The sequence below is a fragment of the Papaver somniferum genome, chromosome 2 (genome assembly GCF_003573695.1).
Source record: "Papaver somniferum cultivar HN1 chromosome 2, ASM357369v1, whole genome shotgun sequence".
In the NCBI taxonomy this organism is placed as follows: domain Eukaryota; kingdom Viridiplantae; phylum Streptophyta; class Magnoliopsida; order Ranunculales; family Papaveraceae; genus Papaver; species Papaver somniferum.
Genome location: NC_039359.1, coordinates 23,623,931 through 23,639,287, shown reverse-complemented (window position 1 = coordinate 23,639,287; position 15,357 = coordinate 23,623,931). Strand labels below are relative to the sequence as shown.

General features: G+C 35.8%; 3 protein-coding genes across 3 annotated transcripts; 2 read left to right on the top strand and 1 right to left on the bottom strand.

The window, feature by feature from the left end:
• The first annotated feature begins 10,049 nt into the window (after positions 1–10,049).
• Positions 10,050–11,104, top strand: LOC113350740 (vicilin-like). The gene is made up of 2 exons (XM_026594863.1): positions 10,050–10,527; positions 10,851–11,104. Exons 1-2 carry the CDS (start codon positions 10,050–10,052, stop codon positions 11,102–11,104), a joined length of 732 nt encoding a protein of 243 aa, XP_026450648.1.
• A 585-nt stretch (positions 11,105–11,689) lies between these two features.
• LOC113350739 (vicilin-like antimicrobial peptides 2-2) lies at positions 11,690–12,308 on the top strand. The gene is made up of 2 exons (XM_026594862.1): positions 11,690–11,993; positions 12,124–12,308. Exons 1-2 carry the CDS (start codon positions 11,690–11,692, stop codon positions 12,306–12,308), a joined length of 489 nt encoding a protein of 162 aa, XP_026450647.1.
• An 813-nt stretch (positions 12,309–13,121) lies between these two features.
• Positions 13,122–14,864, bottom strand: LOC113350737 (50S ribosomal protein L24-like). The gene is made up of 5 exons (XM_026594861.1): positions 14,805–14,864; positions 14,619–14,714; positions 13,826–13,929; positions 13,544–13,680; positions 13,122–13,264 (listed from the first exon to the last, which is right to left on the bottom strand). Exons 1-5 carry the CDS (start codon positions 14,862–14,864, stop codon positions 13,182–13,184), a joined length of 480 nt encoding a protein of 159 aa, XP_026450646.1. The 3' UTR covers positions 13,122–13,181.
• Between the last annotated feature and the right edge of the window lie 493 nt (positions 14,865–15,357).

The window sequence follows — 15,357 nt, the reverse complement described above, 5'->3', positions numbered from 1 at the left end:
CACCATAAATGGCTACCAAAGGCATATAAAAAGTTTTTCTTAACAAATAAGAACTTACAAAGTCGTTAACGACCATGCACCATAGTTCACATAAGATGACTGCGAACATTCAAGAATCTCATAGCAAAGCGTACTACTGTCCATTCTTGAAATTTCTTCTTTGTGATTCACCAACAACATTCTTGTAAAAGCTACAAATTATCTTAGAATAGTTGTACTCCAAGAATCCAAGTGCCCAAGTCCATGAGAAGTGGAACAAATGCGACAAAATGGAGCAAAACACTCAAAAACAATAGACAGGATAAAGACCAATCTTAACTCACCCAAATTCAAGAATTCTCATATCCATTTTGAATAGTATTGAAAGAGGAAGAAAATGGAAAAAGAATGAGGTCATTCCGAGTTCGGACGAAGAAGATACGGCCAAAACAAGTTTACCGAATATCGACGTCTACAAGTCAGTATGCATACGAGTTTGCAAACACATTTTCGTGATCTGGAGCAGTATGCAAACGGGTATGCGTACTTAAGTCCCTGGATTTTTATTTTAAATGATGGTATGTACACTTGGTATGTGTTCCATGAAGTCCAAACATCCCGAACTACTATTTTCAAACCTAAACATTTAAGAACCTTAAAAATAGATCAAGTTAGGTAGAAAATGAACGATAAGCAAGGTACATGGACCATGATAAATACTCTAAGAAAATAAAAACACAAATGTTGCTCAAGTTTATAGACATACCTTTTTAGAAGAACCAATCGAATTCTGCAGCCTTACCGAACATAATATGTGTTCCCCAGTTCTCGTGCTTCCCTCACCGTATACATAGCAGGACATTCCTTGGTGAGGATGCACTTACAACAAAATCAAGTAATGTTGAGGTGAACAATGTCTTGCTCACCATGGAACCAAGAGAGAGTTTCTTTCCAGCAACTCTTAAATCTTGTAGTATTGAGAAACACCTAAGGAACTGTTTTTATGAGTCTTTCAAAGAACTTCAAGAGAACCCAAAAAGATTTGTGTTTCTGATTTCTTGTTTTCCAACTTATAAAAAACAGTTTCTGCAGATAGTTTTTAGTACTGCGAAGGGAAACTCTTTTGATAAAAATAGACGTCCGAGCTTCTTCATAAAAGAAGACGATACTACTATATTGATAGGAAGTATCAGGAATTGAGCAATGAATCGATTCATGCTTTAGGAGACATATTCAGCTGATTGAAATTTAAACTCCTCTTATAATTCGTTTAGTTTGTTACAATTAATTGAATTACACAGAGGAGAAGCATTGCTCTCACTGATTAGAAAATCAATGTCGACTTCAACATGAATATTATTCCTCATAACTTGATTTAGCTTGTCAAGAGATTCTTCCTCTTTCTGAAGGTATGACTCAACATCAAGAGATAAGATTTCAAGTTTCTTTTCAAGGCCTAAAAACATTTGAAGGGATTTTGAACCTAGTGGAGGTTTAGATAGAATTTCTTTTACGGATTTTATTAAATCAGTCATGGAAGAAAATTCTGCAATCCCTGGATCTGGTGGTACATTTATTGAGATAGCACAACTATCCATATAGTCAGATCACTACAAACACAGACTTATAAGGTCTTTAAACGTGTTAACCTGGCTCTGATACCAATTGAAAAAGCGGAGGTACAACAACCACACCCAATATTTCGATTAACAATCTGTATGGACTAACTCCAATATACTTTCAAGAGAATCAATTAGACTCAATCTTAATAAAGTATATCAAAGAGTTATATCTCTCTTTATCGATTCAATTCTTACTCAAGCAAATTTAAATCTGCGAGTCTAATTGAATACAAGAGAAATCACTTGAACGATACCAAAGACCAATGTTCAAGTATCAATCAATGTAAATCAACAACCAAAGGTTGGATATTCTAATTGATTGATTCAAATGAACAACTTGTGATATTTAAATTATATAACAAAATATAATGCGGAAAAGAAATAACACAGACACCAGAAGTTTTGTTAACTAGGAAATCGCAAATGCAGAAAAACCCCAGGACCTAGTCCAGATTGAACACACATTGTATTAATCCGCTACAGACACTAGCCTACTACAAACTAACTTCGGTATGGACTGTAATTGAACCTCCAATCAATCTCACACTGATCCAAGGTACAGTTTCGATCCTTACGTCTATGATCCCAGCAGGATACTACGCACCTGATTCCCTTAGCTGATATCACCCACAACTAAGAGTTGCTACGACCCAAAGTCGAAGACTTTAATTAAAAAATCTGTATCACACAGAAAATTCTACAATAAAAGACAAATCTGTCTCCCACAGAAATACCTATGATTTTTGTTTTGTCTTTTGATAAATCAATGTGAACAGGAACCAATTGATAAACCAGACTTATATACCCGAAGAACAACTCAGTATTATCAATCACCTCACAATAATCTTAATTGACGCGGAGAAAGAAGATATTGTGGAATCACAAACGATGAGACGAAAATGTTTGTGATTACTTTTATATCTTTCCTATCGGAGATATCAATCTCAATCCAATCGTTACGATTGTACTCAATACGATAGAAACATCAATATCATATCATACAACTACGAGAAAGTAGTATCGTTCTGGCTTCACAATCCCAATGAAGTCTTCAAGTCGTTAACATAGAGGGTCTCGAGAAGAAACCTAAGGTTAAAGGAGAGTCGATTCTAGCTTATACAACTAGTATCACACAGGATGTGTGGGGATTAGGTTTCCCAGTTGCTAGAGTTCTCCCTTATATAGTCTTTCAAATCAGGGTTTGCAATCAATGTTATCTTAGTAACAAAGCATTCAACCATATTCTTCTTTATCATAACTAGTTCAAATGACTCAAATGAACTAGTTAGAGAGTTTTTCAATTGCTTAGATCTTATAGAAGTATACAAGACACAATCGAAGCAAAAACGATTTGATTCACTCGAATCAATTCATGAACTTTATATCCATGGTTTGCAAACTTGCATTCCTTACTTTATATAAGTTCACGAATAATCGTTTTTAGAAAATAATCAACCTAAGTACGCGGACTTAAGTACGCGGACTTAAGTACCCGGAATAAGTTTGTAAATGGTTTAAAAACTCCAGCAGATTTTCTTTGGACGAGAACCTCCGACAGTTCGCGGACTGGGTACGCGGACTGGGTTCACGGACTCTGTTCCGGTTTCCTGATCAACAAAATACACATACATTAGTTCAAGGAATAAGGACTTATACATATATGTGTTACCACACAATGCTTATATCCAACAATGGTTATAATCTAAACTCTCATTTAAATCATTGAAACATTCTTAGAGGACGTTATGTAGTTGTTGTTCATAAACTATTTTTCGTCAAAGCGATTTTCAAGTAATTGAAACATAATATGACTTTCGTCACTAGGTAAAGATGAACTTGGACAAAGAGAAAGCTTACCAACACATATTTTTATAAATAGATAAGCGAGATAAACTCGGCTCCAAATAGCAAATGTGTATAATCAAAGTCTATATAGTAAAACGACTTTTGTCTCAAGATAGGAGATAGAGTAGATATACTTTTGAGTAATAGATAAGTTCAAGTCTCCACATACCTTTTAGTCGATGAATTTCCACCAGTTCCTTGAGTAGTTCTTCGTCTTATATGATGATCGCCATGGAGTTCTTGAGCTCAACTACACTTTCTATCCCAGTCCGAGACTTAGATATAGTAGATTAGAAATCAAGACTTACAGTTTTGATCACTAACATTGAAAAACATGCTTGAGATAGCAATGCATGCGAGTTCAACTGAGCAGTGCTCTAACACAAGGTACAGTTGCGTTTCTTAATTCTCTGATCCCAGCAGGATATTACGCACTTGATTCCCTTAGTTGTTCTCACTCACAACCAAGAGTTGCTACGACCTAAATTCGAAGACTTGATAAACAAATCTGTCTCACACAAAAAAGTTTATAGATTGAATAAATATATCTCCCACAGAAATACCCAAGAGTTTATGTTCTGTCTTTTGATAAATCAAGGTGAACATGAACCAATTGATAAACCAGACTTATATTCCTGAAGAACGGCCTAATATTATCAATCACCTCACAATAATCTTAATCGACTATGAAACAAGATATTGCAGAATCACAAACGATGAGACAAAGATGTTTGTGATTACTTTTATCTTGCCTATCAGAGAAATTAATCTCGAGTCAATTATTTCAATTGAACTCAATACGATAGAATATGGAAAGATCAGAACACGCAACTACAAAGAAATAGTTGGGTCTGGCTTCACAATCCCAATGGAATATTTGAAGTCGTTAACCTACAAGGTCTCGATAGAAACCTAAGGTTAAAGGACAATAGACTCTAGTTTATGCAACTACTAACACACAGGAGGTGTGGGAATTAGTTTTCCCAGTTACTAGAGTTCTCCTTTATATAGTTTTTCAAATCAGGGTTTGGAATCCAAGTTACCTTGGTAACAAAGCATTCAATATTCACCGTTAGATGAAAAACCTGATTCAACCAAGCTAATATCTTTCAACCGTTAGATCGAACTTAGCTTGTTATACACAAATGAAATGTGTATCTTCATTTAGGTTTATTTCACCGTACCCAAACGTGTACACTATGTTGGTTCACAAATAGTTAACCGAAGTTAGCCGTATGATTACTCTCATATCAACCTTATTCATCTTAACCATAACTAGTTCAAATGACTCAAATGAAACTAGTTAAAGAGTTGTTCAATTATTATATTCTCATAGAATTATACAAGAATACAATTGAAGCAAAATCGGTTTGATTCACTCGAATCTATCACGGTTTGCAAAGATTGTATTCCTTATTATATAAATGTTTATGTTCATGTTCATAACCGATTTTAGAAATTTAACCTTTAAGTATGCAAACGGGTACGCATACTTGAAATACCCGGACTAAGATTGGGTTTTGCCAGTATGCAAACGGGTACGCGAACTTTCAATCCCGGCAGAAATTCTCGGACATGAACCTGTACGCCAGTACGCAAACGGGTACGCATACTTAGGTTCCCAGATTTATCAAACCAACAGGTACGCAAACGGGTGCGCATACTATGGTTCCCGGACATGGATTACATATGTGCAAGAGTGCACAACATGACATATCCAATAATTATTAAGTGTTCTAAACTCTTATCTCAATCATTGAAACTTTCTTAGAGGATGACAACAGTCGTTTTTCACATACTATTAGCATCAAAGCGATTTTCAAGTTATTCAAATAATCATAAGGAAACATTCCAAGACAACACCAAATGATTGTATAACACAAACCATGTAAGATGTTACTCGGAAATTTTCACATGATATATGATGAACTTGGTTGAAGCGAAAGCTTGACAACACATATTTCGAGAAATATGTAAGCGAGATAAACTCAGCTCGAAATCTCAAATGTGTATTTAGAAAACTATATCGTAATACGACTTATGTCTTAATATCGGATATAAAGTAAAAATAGACTTTCCAAGTGATATATGAATTTAAGTCTCCACATACTTTTTGCCGATGAAGTTCCACAAGCTCCCCTCAGTAGTTATTCGTCTTCAAATGATGAACGCCGTGAAGTATAAGATCAACTACAAAATCTATTTCCTAGTCTGAGACATCTATAAATAGGCTCGAAATCAAGACTTATATTTTTGATCACTAACATTGACAAACATGCTTGAGATAGCGAGTTCGACCGAGCAGTGCTCTAACAGGTACTCCTCATCATGTTTGATATTCTTCAAAATTTTGTTGGTAATTCATGAGTTTAGAGATGCTGGTTGGGCATGCAGGCTCTATTGACACTAAAAGGTCTTTGCACATTTTCTTTTATATTAACCCCATTTGATGGTTTAGAGAAAAAATGGTGTTGCAGCTCCATTCAGGCAGAGAACAGTAATATGGCCAACACTGTTGATGGGGTTGTTTGGGTCTGTTAATTACTAAAGGATGTTCGTTTTTTTCTAGCTATACTCCACCTATTATCTCATGTGATAGCATCATTGCTATCTCACTCTCTTCGAATCATGTTTTTCTCAACAAAGTGAAGCCTTTGGTTGTTGATTACTAATTTGTCAAGGAATTAGCATGAAACATGTAATCGCATGTTACATATTTGCCAACTCTTGATCAGGCGGCTGCTATTTGAAAGGACTTCTTGGTTCCAAATTTGCTTTTCTTAAAAACAAGTCGAATGTTACTTCTCTTGCAAGCAACTTGATCTTGAGGGTAATAGCATTACACAATTTCGCTTACACCTTTTATACACTCTGTCTATGTGATTAGTTTTTCCTTAGGCCAAGCACAATGGTAAGCCATTTCCCTTAGTTATCCCATGTTTGTAGGGAAATCCATCTACTATATGGTCTCCCGTGTAGCTTAAGTGTGAGGATATCCTTAAAAGTGGATCACATCTGATCCCGCTTGTAGAGAAGGAAAATCACATGGATACTCAGTTTCCGTGTAAAAAGCTACATTACCGAAACTCAGTTTCCGTATGATTTTCAACGGACACTGAGTATTTGTTTCTGGTTTTCACAGTTTTACCCTAAAACTTCTCTTTTTCACTATTTTGATTTACTAAAATTCTTTGTTTTTTTTACCTATTATATCTCTTTTTTTTTCTCTTAATTATCTTTTAACCTATCCAAATATTCCATGGTAAAAAAATTTAGAGAGAAAAAAATGGAAACTGAGTTTCCGTTTTGTACTATTTACATGGAAACTCAGTTCCCGTGTAGTGTAGTTAAGAGATGACATAACACCATAGTGAGGTTTTCTTGAGGCCATTTTCCCTTAGCTTTAAATAAGATGTAGCTAAGAGATAACGGTGACAATTGTGCTTGGCTCTATGGGTCCAGGTATAAGTGTATCATTGACATAGAATGTCAGGTAATCCACCTTTATCTTTGTTTCTTTATTTATACGTGCAATAAATAGATGTATCATTCTCTACTTCTGTAACAGATTCATTCCTTTCAGTACAAACATTACATTCAATACTATATAAGGTGATGGTTGAATTTACCACCATTCTCAACTCCTCAGAAGGATAGGTGGGCTATGCAATCGCATAGGTTCCTATATTTTTATCAATAAAGATAAATTCAAAAAACAAAAAAAAAGATGCTAAACTTACCGTGATAAAGGATAAATTTTTAGAAAACAAAAACATATCAATGTGAAAACTACAGGGAGACCCATTTTGAGGATTCTTTCACTATGAAACTCACGCTCAGAAAACGTCAGGCGCGCACCCATTTTTTCAGACAAAATTATTAGCAGACCCATATTTCTTAAAATTAATAGGGAAGAGAGTTTTTCAATCGTCGCTGGAGAGAATGAAGAGCCCAAGCATGATGATGACACACAGTGAAGTACTCCATTGGATCAAATCAGTATCACGTTTTAGAGGAGAAAGATTTACAAGTTTAAATTCTAGGGTTAGGTTTATGTAATGGGGGATTTGGGATATGGGAATATATGAATATGTACTGACTATCAGCTTCAATCTAATATAAAGAAATCTCCTTAACACTTGTTGATCTTGTATATTTATTTATTTTTTTAATTTTTTGTAATTTCGAGCAATAAAACCCTTTGAATTAGATTCGATTTCCTCTTGATTTCAACGGCAAAACTTTCTAGGGTTCTTAGTTGGAATTTCATCATCCGAACCTCAATTGCAATCACAAATCTAAGTTCAGATTGGAATTCAGCTTATCTTTATCATTTGGAAAACGATTTTAGTTGGATTTTAGGATTGCGAGTTCTCAATTTGATATCTGATGAGTATGAAAGCTTCACTTGAAAAAGTTCACAGACCAACTTTACTACGGATATCTGATGATTTATATGTATGTCAAACTTGTAGTTTTGATCCTGAAGTAAACACACAGGATGATTCACAGACCAACTTTACTACAGATCTCTCCTCCGATTCAGTTATCTCCATCTCAAGGTTTAACCAAGGAACTTTTCTTACTTGCTTCAAGAGGTCTAGATCCAGAATTATCATTTGAAGTCAAGAGAAGCTCCATGACATTACTCGGTTGAAATTGTCCCTGAGGAACATTTCCAGCGAGAATATTGTGCATAAATCTGAAGCTTCAAGGTTACTGCAAGTAGCTAGTGAAGAAGGATACTTCCCACTTGGTTCTGACATGCAACTAAAGCATTAAGCTTCATTTACATTCCAAGTTCTGGTGGTATGGAACCAAAAATCAGGTAAGTGCCAGGTGTTGGTGCAACCGATTAATGGCATTTAATAGGAGTCAGCTGTTGATCCTGAAAATGTGCATTACCTGTTATGCAACCGTGCAAATGGATGCATAACCTATCATGCATTTGTTGCATAACTTGTTATGCATCCCAGAAAACTGTTGCATAGCATGTTATGCATCAACTTTTTTGTTACTATTGAAACCAACAAAAACAAAGACTGCATAACTTGTCATGCACCAATAATAATATCTGCATAACATGTTATGCAGTCGTGAAAATGGATGAATAACCTGTTATGCATCCGAAACTATGGCTGCATAATGTATTATGCATCGAGAAAATTGTTGCACAATCTTTTATGCATCGAGAAAATAGATGCATAACCTGACATGCATCCGTAAATATGGCTGTATAATGCATTATGCATCAATTTTTTATGTACGCACTAAAATCAACCAAAACAATAGCTAAATAACTTGTTATAGATGCATAACTTGTTATGCAGTCGAGAAAATGGTTGCATAATTCGTTATGCGTCTGCAGAATGTGTTATGCATCTTTTTTGGTGGCTGCATAATGGTTATGTATCAAGTTTTCGGAATTTTTTGCCTAAAATGATGATCACCTCCGATTTTTCGTGAAAAACAAAAATTTGATATTGTTGTTTGTACTCGTTGCGTAGATCTCTTAAAAAGATTTCCAACGATATAAAATTTGTAAAATTCCAAGACACGGATTTTTATATATGTTATATCCAGGTTGTGTTGCCAATTATACCCCTGATGCATAACCCGTCATACAGATGTATAATCCTTCATGCAAATATTTTTAATAATTTATGAACCTGACAATAAGAATATTATTTTTTTTGGGCCTCCACCTAATTTTCCCCACAATACCAGACCTACGGGGCATTTCTCCCGAAAGAAATACAGTGAGAGAGTGGAGGGGCCAATATCAGCCCATTATATGATAAAACGGCTGATATGATAAAACGGCTGTGCTCCCATCATTTTATTCTCACTCTTGATTTCTCTAGGAAGAGTGTAGAATTGTTCAATAAAGAAAACAAAAAGAGTGAAACTACTTTCCGCCACATCGACTGATCATCTGTTCAAATGTTGGTGATATCATGTGGTGGAGAACTAAATATGGTCCCACATAGCTAACTCCTTAGTCTAGATCTCAATATATAAGGTGTGGAGCCACTCCACTCACTGCCAATTGGTTTTGAGTTGGAAGCCCAAACAATTCTATCATGATATCAGAGCTAGGCTCTGTATGAGACGTAAAACCCGGTAAGATCCAAGAAGGCATGACAACCATACAACGGTCCACGATATAGAGGATTCACAGAGCCCTACACGTGGAGGGGACATGTTGGAGAACTAAATATAGTTCCATATAGCTAACTCCTTAGTCTAGATCCTAATATATAAGGTGTGGAGCCACTCCACTCTTGAGTTGGAAGCCCAAACAATTCTATCATCCTGCATCATTGGCCATCGTTTTCTTTTTTCGTCATCTCATCGTTAATATCACCGTCTTGGCGCTTAGTAATTCAGTTTTGTTATTTTCTGCGCATCAATATCCATATTCCATGCTGATAGTGTCTACACGAAAGCGCACTGCATGTTTTGACACTTAATTTGCTCAGCTTACACTCGTCAAATCTGCATGCAAACATCCCAACCAAACCTTCAACATGTATATTTGAACTCGGCCCTTTATCGCTGTATAAATTCAATACCCTCATTTCCCAAGCAGCAACAACAACCATGGCGATGATGAAAATCAAAAGCTATACTTTGATTCTCTTCTCATTAATCTCTATATTTCTTCTGTCTGCAACTCTTTCTTTGTGTCATCATGATCATAATTTAAGGCAATGTAGAGAGCGTTGTGAACAGAAACAAAAATACCAACAACAGCGTTGCCTTAGAGATTGTCAAGAAAAGTATGGAGGAATAGGATGGGAATCAACAGAAGAAGAAACAGAAAGAAGTCATGAACATAACAAACGTCGGGAAGAAGAGCAACAACAACAGAATAATCCTTATTTCTTCGATGAAGAAAGTTTTAAGGAATGGTTTAGAACACAAGATGGGTATTTCAGTGTTTCACAAAAGTTTTCCGAAAAATCAAAGCTACTTCGAACGTTTGATAATTATCGTTTATCTTTCTTTGAAGCTAATCCTCATACTTTCCTAGTCCCTAGCCACATTGATGCCGAGTATATCTTTTATGTTGTGAAAGGTTTGTGACGTTTGTCCATGACTCCTATGGTTGATAGTTTAGTCTTTAATACCTCGTTTAATTTATAATTTTTTTGTTTCAAGAGTTGCATAATCATCTTTAACTCCTATGGTTGATAATCCTCTTTCTCTTGGATCCGAGTCGCATAAACTTTGCCCTTGTCATGCATATTACATCCTATTTTGCCTACTCTTCATTAAGTTAGAATTTCAGATCTCAGTTAACAGCAACGTAGCTTAAGCGTTTAAGGATTAAACTGCGCTAGATTGAATCTTCTTGGATTCCTGATGTTATTTTTGACTCTGAAAGCTGAATATTTTTAGGGAAAGGAACAATAAGTTTGGTGAATCAAGAAAGTAGAGAGACATACAATCTCGAACCTGGAGACGTATTGAGGGTTCCAGCAGGGACCATACTCAATGTAATAAATAGGGACAACGAACAGAAGCTTCAGTTTGCTGAAATTGCCCAATCCATCTCCATTCCAGGCAAACCCAGGGTAAGCCTTCGATCTTCATTTCCATGCTTATCTTTTATGGTTCTGATATCTGGTGAAAAAAAATATGGTAATAGCTAGGTTTTCTGCTTCAGCCATTCGTAATGTTTTTTGCCTGTTTGCAGGATTACATTGGAATGGGAGGGCAGAATCCAGAATCATTTTTCAATAGCTTTAGTGGTGAAGTACTTGAAGCTGCTTTCAATGTATGTTTTGTTCACAATTTCTATGTCAAATGTAGGGTTTATTCGTTAATGCATCACATGAAAATGATACACATGTTTTTGAATTTGTTTGAAGACACCAAGGGATCAATTAAAGAGGTTGTTTGGACAACAAAAGAAAGGAATGATGTTCCAAGCATCAGAAGAACAAATTAAGGCAATCAGTAAACACGCATCAGAGAGTCACCAGAAGAGGAAAGGAAAATCATCAAGAGGACCCTTTAACCTATTGCAGAAGTCTCCTTTACATTCTAACGAACATGGAAAGCTATTTCAAATAGATGGAAATGACTACAATCAACTTCAAGATCTTGATATGTCCGTTACCTTCACAAACATCACCAAGGTAATATCTTTTTCACGAATTCTTAACTTCTAACTGATACTCATTATAATTGTGACTAATAATATAGTGATACGTTTAACATTATAGGGTGGAATGATGGCACCATTTTACAATTCAAAATCAAGTAGATTTGTGATGATAGTTAAGGGTCAAGGTTACTTTGAAATGGTTTGTCCACATCTCTCTGAAACTCAACAAAGAGGACAGAGAACACAAGCACAGGAAGAAACAGAACAAGAAGGCGTTCATTACCAAAGGATCAGTGCACAACTTCGCCCAAAAACAGCATTTATAATCCCGGCAGGTCATCCTACCACCATTGTTGCATCCAAGAACGAAAACCTACAGATGGTTGTATTTGGAATCAATGTCCGTGACAATCAGAAAAACTTCCTTGCAGGTAATTAGTATTAATAGTAACCCAATTTGATGAACTTATCAGCTACAAATAGATTTACTAGTTGTTCCAATTCGAATATTACAGTAAAAGAATTGTTTGTAAATTTACTTTCATTTGAATATTGTTGAAGGGAGGGAGAACGTTATGAACCAGATGAGTAGAGAGGCTAAGGAATTAGGGTTCAACGTGCAAGCAAAAGAGGTGGAAGAAATCTTTAACAACCAGAAAGAATCTTTCTTTCTACCAGGGCCTCAGCAACAGCAACAAAAACATGATGTTCCTTTGAACTCCATCTATGATTTTGCTGCCGTCTAATTAGCACTACTAGTGTATGCATGTGTGTAAAAGAGAGAGAGAACGTAACTGTATGTATCCATGTATGTGAACTAAGTCTGAGAAGTAATGTATGTAAGATAATGAACAAGAGGCTTTTGGTCATCTAAATAAATAAGTTTGGAGCATCTTTTAGGTTCTACATGTACCAAGAATTTTGAGTTGCATGCATCGGATTTGGTTTTTAATTAAGCCAACTGCTTTGTCAAAGATGTTTCTAAACATTAAGATGTTTACCATATGACAGCTAGTGGCATTTCAAAAAGCTTACACACTTTAGTAGAGGATAATCAAGCCAGTGGCGATAGAGGATATTCACGCCAAAGTTGAGAAGAAAAGAAAAAGGAAGCACACCACATTAACACAGAAAGATAAAATATATATATATATATATATATAAAAAAAGAAAAAAAAGAAAAACCACATTAACCCAGAAAGGTAAAATAAATAAAGAACAAAAACAAAAAAAAAAAACACACCTCACTAAACACAAAAAGGTCTAGATCTATAAATTCACAGAGCAGAGCTAAAAAAAGAACGCAAATCACAGATGACAGTAAAATCCGAACGTACAAAACTGGCAGTAAACCTTGTAGCTAATATTTGTATTCGAGAACACAAAAGGAAAGGTCATTCAAAGATCAACTCAAGCCCCTAATCAGTCTATAAACACGGCAACACACAGCAGTAGATATTCAGCTTGGATATGGCTTACCTCTTCTTCAACAGTTATGAATTATTGACTTCAACAGCTAATGGAGATTGATCTTCTGTTCTCCAAAATCATCACACTGTGGCTTATCCGTCAAAAATCTTTATGTGCTCTTCATCGGGATGAAGAAATGAATGAACACTCTAAAGGCTAGGCATCCCCCTGCCAGTCTTCGCATCATAAGTTTTTTCCAGAACTTGTTCCATTGGTGTATCTTTCGCACCGGCTGCAAAAGAAATCCAGACCATTAACATCAAAACCTTCTGACTCCCAGATAAAGATGATGTGAAGAGGTGATATAACTAATATTTTTCTCCTATTTTACTGGAGTTTTTGTGAAGATGTAAAATGAAACCTGATTCGTGCTAAACTGAGGTATTAATGGATTCTTGGGTGAAGCAACATATAAGCACAACTACATCCAAAAGGAGAATATTAACAGATGCTGCAGAGTAAACCTAAGTATACATTTCTAAATATGAAAGTGACAACGGTAAGTACGTACCCATTGTGGGTCTAGGGGTGGTCCTTATCTTTAGGATCTCCGGACGAGGAATAATGGAGCCAAAAGCTCCTGTACCTCTGGACACTCTTACTTCTGTACCATCTTCTAAATATTTGACTCCAACCTTACAAGGCTTCCTGCACCAGTAACATAAACCAATCAGAATTTTATCCGAAATTGAAAAAGCACAAAGGAAAACTAAAGCTGAAACTAAAACATAAATTCAGTGCTCATAATAATTGGTAAGATGCAGGTAAATGCTCTGCAGTATCGGCATCTTACCCTGTAACAGGATCGACAACTTGGACATTCGAAACATGAAGAGGAGCTTCAACAGTAAAAATTCCACCTTCATGACCTTGACCTTGCTTGATATGTTTCTTTACCTGTATTAGACAAAAGATAAATAGTATTGAGTACTCATTTTCTCCGTAGTAGTGTGGAAGAAGACCATAAAACAGCCTACATTGTTGAGGAAAACAAATAGGTGAGTTGAATTTGCATAATCAGGAATTGCATGCACATTCGTATAACACAAATATTGAGGCATGAACCACGTGTATATAATAAGAATCGGTGAACCCAGTGAAGGAAGAAAGCCATACACAACCAAATAAGTTGTAAATGGATACAATTAGCACCTATTATGAGGGATTAGATCCAATAAAAAGAAAATCTGTCTGCACCTTCATATAAAACAACAAACCTGACAGTTGCGTACACAAAGAATTCAATAGCAGCGTAGTTTATGTGACACGATAAGTTCCACGCAAATCTGGACCACTCTAAATTGGGTATCTAAATGAGTCAAAACAACAAGATTCAAGTGTTGATGTGATGGTAAAAATGTACTAAGATACTGTACTTCTCATTCAGTAACACAACAAAGAATTTCTTTCCAATGTTACATACATTTTCCCCTACAAGGCCACCAGCTCCACCGTCATTTTTTTTGTGTGTGTGCAAGAACTCCACTGTCAAGCTAAACCTATATCATCATGACATCACATACTTCAACACTAACAGAAAATCTGAACTGACGAGCACCTCCGAAATTAAGAAGAAAGATTTTCACCAGATTCTTCCCTTCCACAATAACACGATTCTGAGTGCGGACAACACGCTTGACGACTCCAGTCTCACCCTTATCTTTGCCCCTAATAATTATCACCTGTGTAGAGGTGTTAAAAGATGAGAAGAGCAAAGGAGAAACAAGTAATTGAAGAGAACAGTGAACCTAGGATAATCAGTGTGTTATTACATTGTCGCCTCTGAGAACCTTCCATTTTTGTACAAGCTTCTGCGCTGCTTTCCAACCCATCTCAGCTCTTGGATAAGAGATCAATCAAAACTACTCTTTAATCACCTCACAGGTTCTAGCACCAAAAACATAAAATTTAGTCTTGCTCCTCCCAATATTACAATGTTATGGAAAAGACTAATAAGGGAATAAACATCTAAAGTGTTCCATTTCTCTAGATTTGAATTTAGGGTTATATGCGTTTTACATCCCAGATGATTAAGCAATCAATCAGATTACTAAGATTCAAATATGTGGACGAGAATATGATTTGCACATTCAAATACCTGGAAGCCCGATTGCTAGATGTTTCAAGAAAAAATGCAGCATGGGTTTAAGGAATTTGATGTATTTGTTGGTGGGACACCATGCGAGAGTGATATGGCGGATCCTAAGGACTAAAATGTAATTTTCTTAAAATGAGTCTAAATGTGTGCACCACTGCACCCTATGAAATTCAAAATACATCTAAGATCACTGATTGTAAGAATCAACGTTTATTCCCATTTTTTTT